The 13,825-nt window shown below is 40.5% G+C and overlaps 1 protein-coding gene across 1 annotated transcript in view; it reads left to right on the top strand.

Annotated features, from left to right (window-relative positions):
• The first annotated feature begins 3,684 nt into the window (after nt 1-3,684).
• Nucleotides 3,685-13,825, top strand: part of LRRIQ1 (leucine rich repeats and IQ motif containing 1) — a 139,594-nt gene continuing 129,453 nt past the window's right edge. The window contains exons 1-8 of the mRNA XM_054399999.1: nt 3,685-3,825; nt 5,005-5,116; nt 6,323-6,417; nt 7,553-7,649; nt 8,342-8,571; nt 9,618-9,692; nt 9,838-11,049; nt 12,978-13,130. Coding sequence (XP_054255974.1) covers nt 3,685-3,825; nt 5,005-5,116; nt 6,323-6,417; nt 7,553-7,649; nt 8,342-8,571; nt 9,618-9,692; nt 9,838-11,049; nt 12,978-13,130 — 2,115 coding nt within the window. The remainder of the gene's footprint in view (nt 3,826-5,004; nt 5,117-6,322; nt 6,418-7,552; nt 7,650-8,341; nt 8,572-9,617; nt 9,693-9,837; nt 11,050-12,977; nt 13,131-13,825) is intronic.

Genomic DNA, 13,825 nt, shown 5'->3' with positions numbered 1-13,825 from the left:
TTTTTTTTTCCTCTTATACGTGTCTTTGCACCTTTGTATTCCTAATCAGACTTTAGGGACAGATACATTCCCCGTAAATACCATTACACATGAAAATTACATTGTCTGGACCTTCCCTGCCCCCTAGGTGTTCAAAAAAAGATTGGATGTGACACTTGGAGCCATGGTTTAGTTGTCAGGAGGTGTTAGGTATTAGGTAATAGGTTGGACTTGATGATCTCTGAGGTCTTTTTCAACCTGGTTGACTCTGATATTATCTTTGGTAGATGGAATTGTGTGGAGCCTTTAATTCTTCGACAGGGTGTTTCTCCAGCTCTGAAGTAATTTATATGTGAACTTTTCTGATCTTTTTTTGGAATTTTTAACCACTATTTTTTGTTCCCTGCAATCCTCTATATCAGTACAGGCTGGGGGATGAAAGGATTTGAGAGAGGACCTGTCAAGAAGCACTTGGGGCAATGTGTGCTCACAGCCCAGAAGACCAACCAGACCCTGGGTTGCATCAAAAGCAGTGTAGCAAATGGGTAGAGGGAGGTGATTCTACTGCTTTATTCCTCTGGTGAGACCTCACCTGGAGTATTGTTTCCAGCTCTGCAGTCCTCAGTGCTGGAAAGACCTGGACCTGTTACAGCTGCAAAAAATGCTCTGAGGGCTGAACACCTCTCTTATGAAGAAAGGCTCAAAGAGTTGGGGTTGTTCAGCTTGGAGAAGGCTCCAGGAAAATCATATTGCACCCAGAAAAAAAAAAAAAAAAAAAAAAGAGACAATCTTTTTAGAAGGGTCAGTTGCAACAGGACAAGGAGTAATGGTTTTAAACTAAAAGACAGTTGACTTATACTAGATATAAGGAAGAAATTTTTTACAGCGGGGTTGGTGAGGCACTGGCACAGGATGCCCAGAAAGGTGGATGTGAGGGCGATCTGGCTGAGACATCTGTCACCCCATTGATCGCCAGGGTTGATTCGGCTGATCTGGCTGGCTAGGTGGGTGTCCCCTTCCTCCCTCACCGCTCCATGTGCGTCCCTCCCGAAGCTGCGCGCTCGGTCGAAGAGGACGACCTTCCCCGATAGAGACGGTACCGTTCATCGGTCAAGGGTATACAGTAGCTGCGCTCCCCTGCTAGAAACTCCAAACAAGCTCAAGGTCCATTTGTAGGAGAACGTAGGGTAGTCAAGCTTCCAAGACTGCAGACACATCCAAGTGAGGCACTGCATGGGGCAGTCTGCCATTGTTTGCTGGAGGGCTGAGCCCAGAGAGTGGTGGTGAATGGTGCCACATCCAGCTGGCAGCCTGTCACTAGTGGTGTCCCCCAGGGATCAGTGCTGGGCCCCATCCTGTTTAATATCTTTATTGATGATCTGGATGAGGGGATTGAGCCCATCATCAGTAAATTTGCAGATGACACCAAGCTGGGAGCAGGTGTTGATCTGTTAGAAGGTAGAAGGGCTCTGCAGAGGGACCTTGACAGGCTGGACAGATGGGCAGAGTCCAACAGGATGGCATTCAACAAGTCCAAATGCCAGGTGCTGCACTTCGGCCACAACAACCCCATGCAGAGCTACAGGCTGGGGTCAGAGTGGCTGAGAACAGCCAGGTGGAAAGGGACCTGGGGGTACTGGTTGACAGGCGCCTGAACATGAGCCAGCAGTGTGCCCAGGTGGCCAAGAGAGCCAATGGCATCCTGGCCTGCATCAGGCATAGTTTGGCCAGCAGGAGCAGGGAGGTCATTGTACCCCTGTACACAGCACTGGTTAGGCCACACCTTGAGTACTGTGTCCAGTTCTGGGCCCCTCAGTTTAGGAAAGATGTTGAATTGCTGGAGCATGTCCAGAGAAGGGCAACGAGGCTGGTGAGAGGCCTTGAGCACAAGCCCTATGAGAGAGGCTGAGGGAGCTGGGACTGTTTAGCCTGGAGAAGAGAAGGCTCAGGGGAGACCTCATTGCTGTCTACAATTACCTGAAGGGAGGTTGTAGCCAGGAGGGGTTTGGTCTCTTCTCCCAGGCAACCAGCACCAGAACAAGAGGACACAGTCTCAAGCTGCGCCAGGGGAGGTTTAGGCTGGAGGTGAGGAGAAAGTTCTTCACAGAGAGAGTGGTTGGCCATTGGAATGTGCTGCCCAGGGAGGTGGTGGAGTCACCATCCCTGGAGGTGTTCAAGAGGGGATTGGACGTGGCACTTGGTGCCATGGTTTAGATAGGCATGAGGTGTAGGGTGACAGGTTGGACTCGATGATCCTTGAGGTTTCTTCCAACCTTCTTGATTCTTGATTCTTGATTCCTTGGAAACTTGCAAAGTCAGGCTGGGTGGGGCTCTGAGCAACCTGCTCTAATTAAAGATGTTCCCAATTAATTGCGAATGCCAGTTTATTCTGAACGCTGAGTATCGGTCCATTACTTAAAAGAATATAAAATAAATTTTAAAACTGCCCGAAAACAAAGGGGCTGCGAAGTACTTTGTCCCACGCTGACACCTGACGCGAAACGCGGACTGCTTGCGAAGTTTGGATCCTCCCGCTTGCCGTCCAAGCCACCGCTTCTCGTTGCCATGGTGACGCTCCTGGTTTAACAGAGCGGTGGCGATGCTCTCCTCGTCCCCACGGAGAGTCTGACCAGGGGCCGTTGGGGCCTGCGGGGTTTCAGGGCGGAGGGGCGATCGGTCTCCGGAAGGAGTCAGGAAGGAGGGGGCTCCCGTAGGAGTTCGGCTGAAGGAGAAGTGAGTAGCTATTTGGACATCGCAGGGTCTGAGTGCCTTCAGAAGCGGACTACACGTCCCGGCGTGCAGAGTGGTGGCTCCGCGGTCCCTCCGGGAAATGACAGTGGGCGAGAGGCCTCCCCAGCGCGGTGCCTCCAGGGGGGTGTAGTTTCTCTTAGTGAAGGATTGCTTCTCGCTGTCACGGCTGAGATGCTCTTCAGCGTGTCCTTCCTCCTGCTCCAGGAGCGGGTGAGGGACGAGAAGCTGCTGACTGGGTCTGGAGTGCTTCCCCTGTTCCCTGTTTAGGGCTAGCGGTGACGAAAGGGGTGGGGATGGTGAAGGATCCCTTCCACTCCTGCCTGAATCATTGTACAAGTCTTATACTTCTGTGCATTATGCCATTTGTCACTGCTTTCTCTGTATCAATACAATTTTATCCAGTGTTTTCTGGATTCTTATTCATATGCTGTTTGGGTTTTTTTGTTTGTTTGGTTGGTTTGGTTTGGTTTTGGGGTTTTTTTTGTTGTCGTTGGGGTTTTTTGGGTGGTTTTCATTTTTTGTGTGGTTTTTGTTTGTTTGTTTTTAATATGCATTCATTGTTTCAAGCTTTTGTTTGTTTGTTTCTTTTCAGTTATATGCATGGGGAGAAAAAACCTTGTGAGGCTTTGGTTGTAGCACAGATTCTGTCCACAAGGATTAGAAAGCAGGCAGAGGTTTTTGATACTCAAATTTTGTCACATTTGCAAAATACAGGGGGGGTAAACTAAGGGGAGATTCTGTTATCATAAACTTTTTTTTTTTTTTTTTTTTTTTTTTTTTTTTTTTTTTTTTGCTTGCTGGTATGGAATAAGATGTTCAGAACAAACTTCTGGTTTTCCTTTTCATGTTTTAAGCCAACTGTTCAATAAACACATCTGAATAAACTTAGATTAAATGATCACATGCAATGCTGAAAATATTTTCATTGTGTAGCTTTGAAACAGATTAGACACTATGGAAAGTAGAACATCAGAAGACATTGAAGAAATTGAAAAAGAAATAGAAACTGAGCTAAGCAGAATCAGTGTTTCTTCCTGTGAGGCAGATGATCCAGACACAGAGGTAGCAGATGAAGCTTTGAGTGACAGCGAGGCAGTAAGTATTCAGTGGGCTAAAACTGCATCTATTTCTGCTCAAAAGTAGTGCAAGCATTGGAAATCTTATCTGATGAATGAACTTTTTCTGACATATCTACCCTGAAGATTTCTTCTGAAAAGTAGTCTCAGTGGTATTGCTTCATAAAAAATGCAACTTCCAGTGGTGACAATAAAAGATATTAATGCCAGTATACTGCTTTAATAAGAAAATCAAGGCAGTAGATAATGATTTGGTTTAAAATCCTCTGAAGATAGAAAATTTTATTAAAGCTAATGAGGTAGATTAAATCTGAATGAATAAACCAATGATTCTTCCTTTATCTCTGTATTTAAATCTTACAGAAGACTGTCTTGTGTTTGAAGACTTCCTAATATTAATTTTATATAAACTGGTGTTTCAAGTCCTCATTTTTGGATGATTTCTTACTTTGGGGATAGATTTTCCTCTGAGATCCTAACAGTTATTTTGGTCCTCTTCAGACTTCTAGCAAAGAGATTGATCTATGGAATATTACAGTAGATGATATTAGTCATGTGTGACTGTAAATCATGTTTGACAGGAAATAAAGATAAGCAAAGACATCAGTGATAATTATTTATACACTCAATTGTTGAATGCTGTTAATGGTTGCTTCAGTTTACACATCTGAGAGAAGAGAGACCATTTTCCACAATCCTTAGAATAAAAGACAGTCTTTTTTTGAGTAAAAAATACGTAGTATAGGAAACTGAAGTCTCAGATTTACATACATACTTTAAACACTTGGTAAAAATTCATTTCTGTACCTTTTTAAGAAAAAGATTCTGTGCATCATAGGTATTTGTAATTTTTTGTCTTAAAGTTTCCTTTACTCTCTTGGTCCAAGACACTTACAAGAAAATGTTAATTGAAACATGTTTCCAAAGACAGGGGATAAGTTGTTGGTAAAATGTGCTCCAGTATGTAATTAGAATGTAATTAAAAATTAGAATTATTGATTCTTCAGTGGGTGATAAGACAATGGGAAGAGTGCAGGAATTGGGAACAGATTTGGTAGCAATTGCTACTAAGACTTCATCAGTGCTTTTGAAGTGAAGCCAAAATGAGTCTTTATTCTTGGATGCCAAGTATTTACCTCTGGTCATAGCTGTGAGATGAAAATGTAGAATTTATGTCAAATGTTTGTGTTTTTTCTAGATTTCAGATGACTTGCCAGAGTCAGTTCTCTCCTATTTAAACTTTATAAAGAGCAGAAATCAAGATGCTGAAAAACTCATACTTCAAGACTTAGAAGATGAAGAAACTACAAGTAAGCAAGGATCACGGTTGAAATATTTGTGTACCTTACATTGTCAGTGGAAATTAGACTAAAAATAAAAATCCTCAGTAAAACAATGCAAACTTTTGAGCAGGGCAAGCAGCCAAATGAATTCATGCTGAAAATCTCTAGGAATAATAACATACAGTGCTGTCCTCCATGATTAATATCTGATTATGAATTGAACTTTCTAAAAATTCACCTGATGGCTAAACCATAGATGAAGACACATTGCAGGATAGTCTCAGAAACAGGACCTAGGCCAGACTCTTCATGAAGGTCTAAAATCAAGTCACTAGCCAAGGTTAACAGTTCAAGATACAATTGAATCCCATGGGATATATTTAAAGTCTGTCTTTAGAAATGCCTGGGCTAGCATTAAATGCAATTGCCTTGTAATTGGGAATGATACTGTTGTGCCAGCTGTGTGACTGAAGCAAGCTTATAGTTTATATGCCAGAGAGCTGCCATTGTCTGTTCCATTCTAGTTTATCACATCATTTTGGGGTTCGTACTCATTTAGTGTAACTGATTTTGTGAACAAAGGTTTAATATTTTCGATAGACCTTGATATTTGTCAGTTTTTGGCTCATCTAAATACAAGTTCTATGGTATTTTTCTACACAGAAGATGTTCTGCTGTGTTCTGTGCTGTGGAGTTCTCTTTCATGTTTGCTGTCACTGAATTCTTACAATGTCATTGTGTACCACTTATGCATATTTGCTGCTTTTAGTGTAGAAAATGTTTCCCACATATAGAATGGGCTGGGTTGGAAAGGATCTCCAAAAGTCACCCAGTCCAACCCCCTCTGCAGTCAGCAGGGGCATCCCCAACTAGATCAGGTTGCCCAGAGCTCTGTGGCATCTCACCTTGAATATCTCCATGCATGGCGCCCCAACCACCTCCCTGGGCAACCTGTTCCAGTGTTCCACTACCCTCATGGTAAAGAACTTGTTCCTAACATACTATCTAAATCTACTCTTCTCTAGACTTGAGTAAAACTTGGGGAGGGGGAGCTGGGGAAAGGGACAGGGAAAGTGTTAAGAGTTTTAAAGGGAAAATAAACCAAGAAACCTTCATTTTATTTAAGACAATATAGTTGCTGAGCAGTATAGAGCAGAACCGAGTTCTGTGATTCTGTGACTAGCAAGGGATTTCCTCTCTGTGTACTAAGTTATATATTTATTTCTTCCTTAGGTAATGTTCATGGAGTAGCTTCTTGCCATGCTTCAGATTACTTGTCAGAATTGGCTTCTGAAGATAATGAAAATCCAGAGCAATTGAAGGAAAGGGTATTCTTTCTTTAAGCAATATTTACAGTGAATAAAATTCTATTAAGTAATCTAGATCACTTGCTCTTGCTTTGCTGGCATCCTATGGAGACCTATAGATATGTTCCATTTGTTTCTTCCAGACTATCCAGAAGGCACTAAGATAAGTTTGTATATGGTGTTCTTTGGAACTGGGACATCAGCTGTAGTGTCTCTAAGTTTTAACATTTGGAATAAATTCTCTGTTTCAGTAGTTGAGATGCTGGGCACAAAAATCCAAACCAAATAATCCTTTGTTGTTAAATTATTGGCAGAATATTATCTCAGTAGTATGATAAGATTTTTAAACTTCTCTGTCTGAGAATGATGATCAGGAGGATGTGCTCCTATTAATCTTACTCCTAATATATTCCATTATTATATAGAAAATGTGAACCTAATAATCTCTGCAACTTTCAAATGCAGAGGATTTTACTGAATAACTTGCTGAAGTTGTTAGGAAAATACAAACCTGCATTTAATTCAATAACTTTTTGTTTATTGCCTGGCTTTTATTAGTGAGCACTTTTGCAAACATGGTTGGTTGGGGTTTTTGTGTTCTCAGAGGACCATTGTTTAGAACAGCACAATTACTTTGTGACTTTAGCTGCATTGCAGATACTAATATATGCTCTGAGCATGTGATGAAGAGATGCTCACTGAGCAGGAATTCTTGCCAATAAAGAACAATGAAAGAAATATAGCAATCTTCACGCCCATAGCATTATTTTCAAACAGACTTCTTCAGAATTTACTCTGTAACTTGTCCTTCCCCTCTGTACATAACAGTATTAATGTATATAGTGCTTAGTTCTACAGAATGTAAAACAACTCCCAAGTGCAAACCATGCATTTTTCCAAGGCAAAATGTGAAATGTGTTTTTAAAAGATCCAGAGAAGTATTATGTATTTGGGAAAATACTTCAGTATTTATTACACTAGAAAACATCCTTTTGACTGATATGTTTGCATTGTTCAATGTCTGAAGATTCTAGGCTGTAGTATGTTTTGTATTGTTGTACTTGTCATATGATGAAAAAAGTGGTCTTTGTTCTGGAAAATTTTTATCATGTTCTGCTTTAAAATTTTGTTTCCTGTTTCTTAATGCCAATGTTAGGTACTGTTTGAAATTGAAAATGAAGACCTCCAGATTGCTACAACACCTAGTTGTGATGGGAATGATAATGAGGTCACTGATGACCATTTTCTTACAGGTAAGCAAATACATTAGTCATTTGGTTGAGTTGATCTTTAGCATCATAACCCTATTTTCTGTTTTCATGAGCATCATGGCAGTCTTTGTAAAGAATTAGATGGTACAGTATGCAGTAGATTTTGATACTTTATGAATCGGACATGAGTAAATGCCTGTGCTTTTATCTCATTTCAGGATCACAAAATTATCCTTGTATTTGATGTCTTGATAGAAATTTGTTTTAAAAGATGCTACTCAAAAAGTGATTTAAATTGTTCTGAGCACAAAGGGAAGCCAGATTGGTGGTACTAAGCATGTTATGCTTTTAGCTTTTTTCAGTTGTATAGGCTGGGAACATTTCCCTTTGACACAGCCTTTGAGTGTTTTGAGGTGGAGTACATCGTTTATAAAATCCCTGCTGATAGCCACAGAAGAAAATTCATCCTGAAGCCTAAGTGTAATCCTGAACTATGTATTGGTAGAACAAGCATGGCTGTAGCAGAGTCAGTAAATGTGCATCATGATAATATGACATCTCTGACAGAAAACACTCACATTGTAGTTCTAATTTCTTGGTGAAATTTCTTGGTGAATATTTTCTGGCTGCACCATCACCGAATCCTTTTCTTGTCAATATTTTTAGACTGTTTAATGTCTCCCAGTGATTATAATGAAATTAAAAGGTTTGCTTGTTGGATTATAAATTTGTAGCTGATCCTGGAATGAGCATAAGCCTTACTCATCGAGAAGCAGAAGAGAAGTCTAGACAAGAATTAGAGCAGTGGAAGAAAAGACAAAAGGAGCTTGAAGATGAGAAAAAGAAAAAGTGGAAAGCTGAGAGAGAAGCACAGGAAAAACGGAATGAAGAGGAGCATGCAAGAAGGGTGCAACGTCAGGAGGAATTTGAGGCTGAAAGAATAAAGTTAGAGCTGCTTCGTAAGGTAATCAATGATATTGAAGCCAATCTGTTCCCATCTAGACTATACACATTCAAGATCCAGTGTGAAAAGGAAAGTACTATCCCAGACTGTCCTAAACTCTGTCTACTTGTGATACCAAATTGAGATGTAGGACATATTTAAGTACAGTCTGTTGGGGTTTGTGTATTTACTGCTTTGATCAACAGTGAATGAGTTTGCTATGCCAAACATTAAATTATTCTCTTGGCAATATTATTAGTAACACAGCAGTACAATTAAAGGGAGATTGCTCATGCTACTTTCAGAGTGTGCTTCTATTATCTACCTATACTTTCAATGGTTATTTTGCAAATGCAGTTTTCATAAAATCATAGAATAGTTTGGGTTGGAAGGGACCTCCAAAGGTCACCTAGACCCCTGCAGTCAGCAGAGACATCCTCCACTAGATCAGGTCGCTCAGAGCCTTGTCCAGCCTGACTTTGAAGATCTCGAGGGATGGGGGCTCAGCTGTCTCCCTGTTCCAGTGCTCCCCCACCCTCATGCTAAAGAACTTCTTCCTAAAACCCAATCTCAATCTGTTCTTCTCTGATTTCAAACCACTGCCCCTCATTCTATCACTGCAAGCCTTTGTAAACAGTCCCTCTGCCGCCTTCTTGTAGGCCCCCTTCAGATACTGGAAGGCATCTGTCGGGTCTCCCTGGAGCCTTCTTTTCTCCAGGCTGAACCACCCCACCTCCCTCAGCCTGTCCTTGTAGGTGGTGTTCAAGCCCCCCCTCATCTTTAATAGTAGAAGTACAGAATTTGGAGAGGAAGGTGGTAGATGTTTGGGTCATTACTGAGATGCTGACTCCCTGAAGGTGTGGATTTTTCAGTACAGATGCCCAAATCTGATGGAAGTGTGCAGACGTTTATTTTGTTCCACACACACCTGAGTCTCTCATTTTAATTCAGGCATTCACAAAAGTAAACAGCTGGTAAGTCAAAAAGATGGGAGAGATTGGAGAAAAGGTGTTTTGTGATGTTCTAGGCTTTGTACAATATTTATTTAAGTTAACCTTTTTGTGCAGAAACACCAAGCATCAATAGAAGATGAGTTACAGAAGGAGAAGAAAGCTTGGAGAGACAAAATTATGCAACATGAGGTAAGGTTGTACAGTGATCTTTTTGAGACCAAATGTTATTCTGGAGCAATTAATACAGCAGATTCTGTATATTAATGATAAATATGTGACATCACCTGTCCTATTTTAAAAGTAGTTGAAGTCTATCCCAATTGTTCTGGCCTAGGAATTGATCATGAAGCTGCAGCTGCAAATGGAAGAGGAGAAAAAGGCCTTGGAAGAGCAAAAAGCAAAAGAAAGACAACACCTGGCAGAACAACAAAGGACAGCAGCTGTGAAAATCCAAGCCACATTTAGATCATTTTTAGTTCATAAAAAGTATGCTCCCATCTTAAATGAATGGAAAGATGAAATAAAAAAAAAGCAGAAAATACTAGGAGAAATAGAGAAAGAAATGAAAGAAAAAGAAGAAAAATTAAAGAGGCGAATGGAAGAAAATAGGCAACAGAAAGAAGAGTTGAAGAAGAAACAAGAAGAATTGGAAAGACAGGAATATTTGGAACAGATGAGGAGACGTGAAGAATATGAGAAAAAGAAAGCAAGCCTGAGACCTGAACGAGAAAAACAGCTGCAAATAAGAAGAGATGAACAGAGGAGACTAGGAGAAAAAAGTGTGAAAACTGTCATGAGCAAAAGTGAAGAAAATAACCAAGAAAACACAAAAGAGGATAAGCCAATAGAAAACACAGAAGTAGTAGAGCAGAAGAAGGAACTGAATATGCAAACAGAGGAAGAAAAAGAGAAACAGACTGAAGTGATGGATGAAACAAATAGTTGGATGCTTCCAGCAGGAAGAAATTTGACACCAAGACCAAATGAACTAGACTCTGAGAAGGAGGAACACGCTTCTCAAGTAAATAATGAGAGCATGTATACGAATTCAGTAACACATGTAGAAGAAAATTACTTACAAACTAGAGACCTTAATAAAGCTCCAAGTAGTCCTGCTTCAAAGGATGAATCTGTTAATTTTGGAGCCAGTGACATGGTAGAAAATAAGGCAAACAATATGTGCAGCAGCCCCCCAAATATCAAGCCAGATGCTAGTTGTAGCAAAATCAAAGACCAATTTTCTCAGTCTGAAACAAGGAAGAATGCTGTGTTTCTAGTGGAAGATGCTAATGAAGAAGTCAGAGAGACCTGGGACATAATTCAAGATGTAGAGGAGTGTTCCAGCAGAATAATTCTTCCTGATGATATTGAAAAGAAGAGAATAAACTGGATGAACACATGTAAATCTTGGTCTAAAATACAGGAAGAAAACCAAAGAAAGCAAGTAACTAAAAAGAAACGACCAAGGAAAAGTTCAGGACACAAGATGCCCCCATTAAGTACACAAAAGATAATTCATAGTGGCCCTTGGAGTACTCTGCAGCAGGTAACCACATACAAAATCACAGAAACATTCAGGTTGGAAAAGACCCTCAGGATCACCAAGTCTGACCCAGAGCCCTACTCTGCAGGGGTCACCCCCAAACCATAGCCCCAAGCACCACATCCAAACCACCTTGAAACACATCCAGGCTTGGGGACTCCACCACTTCCCTGGGCAGCACATTCCAATCCCTGACCACTCTTGATGTGATGTCCAATGTCCAGTCTAAACCTACCCAGTCGTAGCTTGAGGCCATTCCCTCTTGTTCTATCACTAATTATCTGTGAGAAGAGACCAGCAGCAGCCTCTCCACATCAATGTCCTTTCAGGTAGTTGTAGAGAGCAATGAGGTCTCCCCTCAGCCTCCTCTTTTCCAAACTAACCATCCCCAGCTCCTTCAGTCTCTCTTCATCAGATTTATTCTCCAGGCCCTTCCCCAACCTTGTTGCCCTCCTCTGCACTCACTCCAGCAGAAGATTTAGGATGTAGTGTGAAACCATACCATCACTTCTTCTTTTGAATTTGTTATGTCAGGAGAATGCTGGAAGAGAAGGGGAGTGTCACTGATAATACATGCTTACTGTGTGTGTTCTATGGAACTCAGAATTTTCTCTGCACCAGTGCAGAGTAAGGCAATGAGAATGACTTTTGAATTCCTGTCAGCATTGTGGAGCAGACTGGTGGGATTATTAGTGTTCAGATGATTAATAGCATCTTAAGCCTGTAAAAGACAAGAGCTCCTAACTCCTATTTTCTGCTAAATTAACATGGTTTTGCCTTGATATCAGGGTCCTCATTTCATCCCCTGCTCATCTAGCCACTTAGTTTTGAGAAGACCAGTCTCTTCCAGAACCAAGGCATTGCTCCTCAACTTATAGATGATGTTTTGCCATAAAGAACCTCTCTTGGTTGTTATTTATGATAGTGTGATGGGAAGCAATTCAAATATTATTGCTTGCTTTGCTTATTGTTAATCTTCCACATGTTCAAATTCAATTTCACTAGCACAGCATCAGTTTTATTTATTTTAGAGTGGTTTTTAGAATCAGATTGTTTCCATAATACTTCTTCAATAATATCCTGCTTAATGCTGTCCTGCACTGCAATTTGGAATTACCTGTTAAAAGCCTCACCATTTGGCAAATTTTATTTCAGGTTACAAATATTTGTTTTTTATCTGAAATAACAATCCTACAGGAAAAAGATAACTTTGTAGTTCAACATAGTTAGAGAGAGGCAGGAGATACAAATACAACAAGCAAGTATATTTGTTCCTATCTGTAAATTATTCCTGATCTGTTAATTATTGCAGTGCTTTGAATATGAAAAAATATTACAAAAAAAAAAAAACCACCTTTGTGAGAGCTAATTGTGGGATGGGATTTTTTTAGGTTTTTGTTGTTGTGTGGTGGTTTTAAGGCTAGTCTGGTATGGTTAATGTGGGAGGGAAATTTTAACCCACCACATGTTGTTGTTTGCTTTCTGCAAGCTATGTTTTTTTAAAGTTAGAGGCTCTGAAACTTCTTTCCAGTGAGAGTGACAGAGCACTGGAACAAGCTGCCCAGAGAGGTTGTGGAGTCTCCTTCTCTGGAGACTTTCAAACCCCACCTGGATGCATTCCTGTGCAGACTACTCTAAGGGATCCTGCTCTGGCAGGGGGGGTTGGAACCAATGATCTCTTGAGGTCCCTTCCAACCTCTGATATGCTGTGATACTGTGATAATAACCTTCTCCCATTTAACAGATGAAACTCACCATTGCCCTCTCTTTCTCTATGAAAGGGTTAGGATCATTTGCTTGCATTTTCTAAAGATTTAGTAGAATGTAACTTTGATCTCTTCCCTTTAAAAGAAAATAACCACAATGTGCCATTATACAGTGAATGTTCAATATACAAACAGTTAAATTTATGTATCAATATATGCATTTAGGTGACAACACTTACACTTGAAGATTTACCAGCTTGTAGTCTCTCAACATTATCTCAGTGTTCAAGTCTTCAAGTTTTGACTCTGAGGCGCTGTGGACTTGTAGCACTGGAAGGACTAAGTAACTGCAAAGACCTGAAGTATATCAATGTGGAGGTATCAGGCATATATGATTTTTTTATTATAACCTGGGGGGGAATTACCAGTATTGCTGCTTAAGTGCTTATGCAGTTGTGTCCAACTGAATATATAACTTTTAGTGTCTTGGGAGCAAAGGAATATCCAAAGGAAACCTGCAGGCATCTCTGCCCACAGCTGAAGGTAGCAACTCAGCGTAGTCATCCTGTTAATTCATGAACAGGAATTAGACTCTTTGGCTTAATTGCTTTGTTACAAAGATAGGGAATTTAATTTCTTATGTTTGAATGTCTGCAGGTGGAAAACAGAAGAAAACAGCAGGGGTAGCAAATAGTGAAATGAAAATCTGGGGAAGCATGATTAAAATGATCTGGGAAGGGGATGTTGAAAGAGCAGGATCATTTGGGCAAGGAACATAAGCTGAGGACAGTGTTAATGCTTCTGACCAAAATATCTCTAAAATGTAGATTTTAATTGTTAGTAAACAGGATTCCAGCAAAGTCATAGCTCTCTTAATTAGTGTCTGGTAAATATGATTTCTATGCATTTTTTGTTTCGGTTCAGTCTCCCAGGATTTGGGAAGGTAGGAAAGCATATATGGAAAAGACTACTCTGTCCTTACCTTCTCCTTACACTTCTCATTTGAACTTCTGGATGTTTTCAGAGTCAAAATGGGGTTCAAAATATATTTTTGGTCTATCCCAGGAGGATAA

This window comes from Indicator indicator, chromosome 3 (genome assembly GCF_027791375.1).
Source record: "Indicator indicator isolate 239-I01 chromosome 3, UM_Iind_1.1, whole genome shotgun sequence".
NCBI lineage: Eukaryota > Metazoa > Chordata > Aves > Piciformes > Indicatoridae > Indicator > Indicator indicator.
The sequence above is the reverse complement of the archived record's forward strand: the minus strand, read 5'-3'. Positions and strand labels throughout refer to the sequence as shown.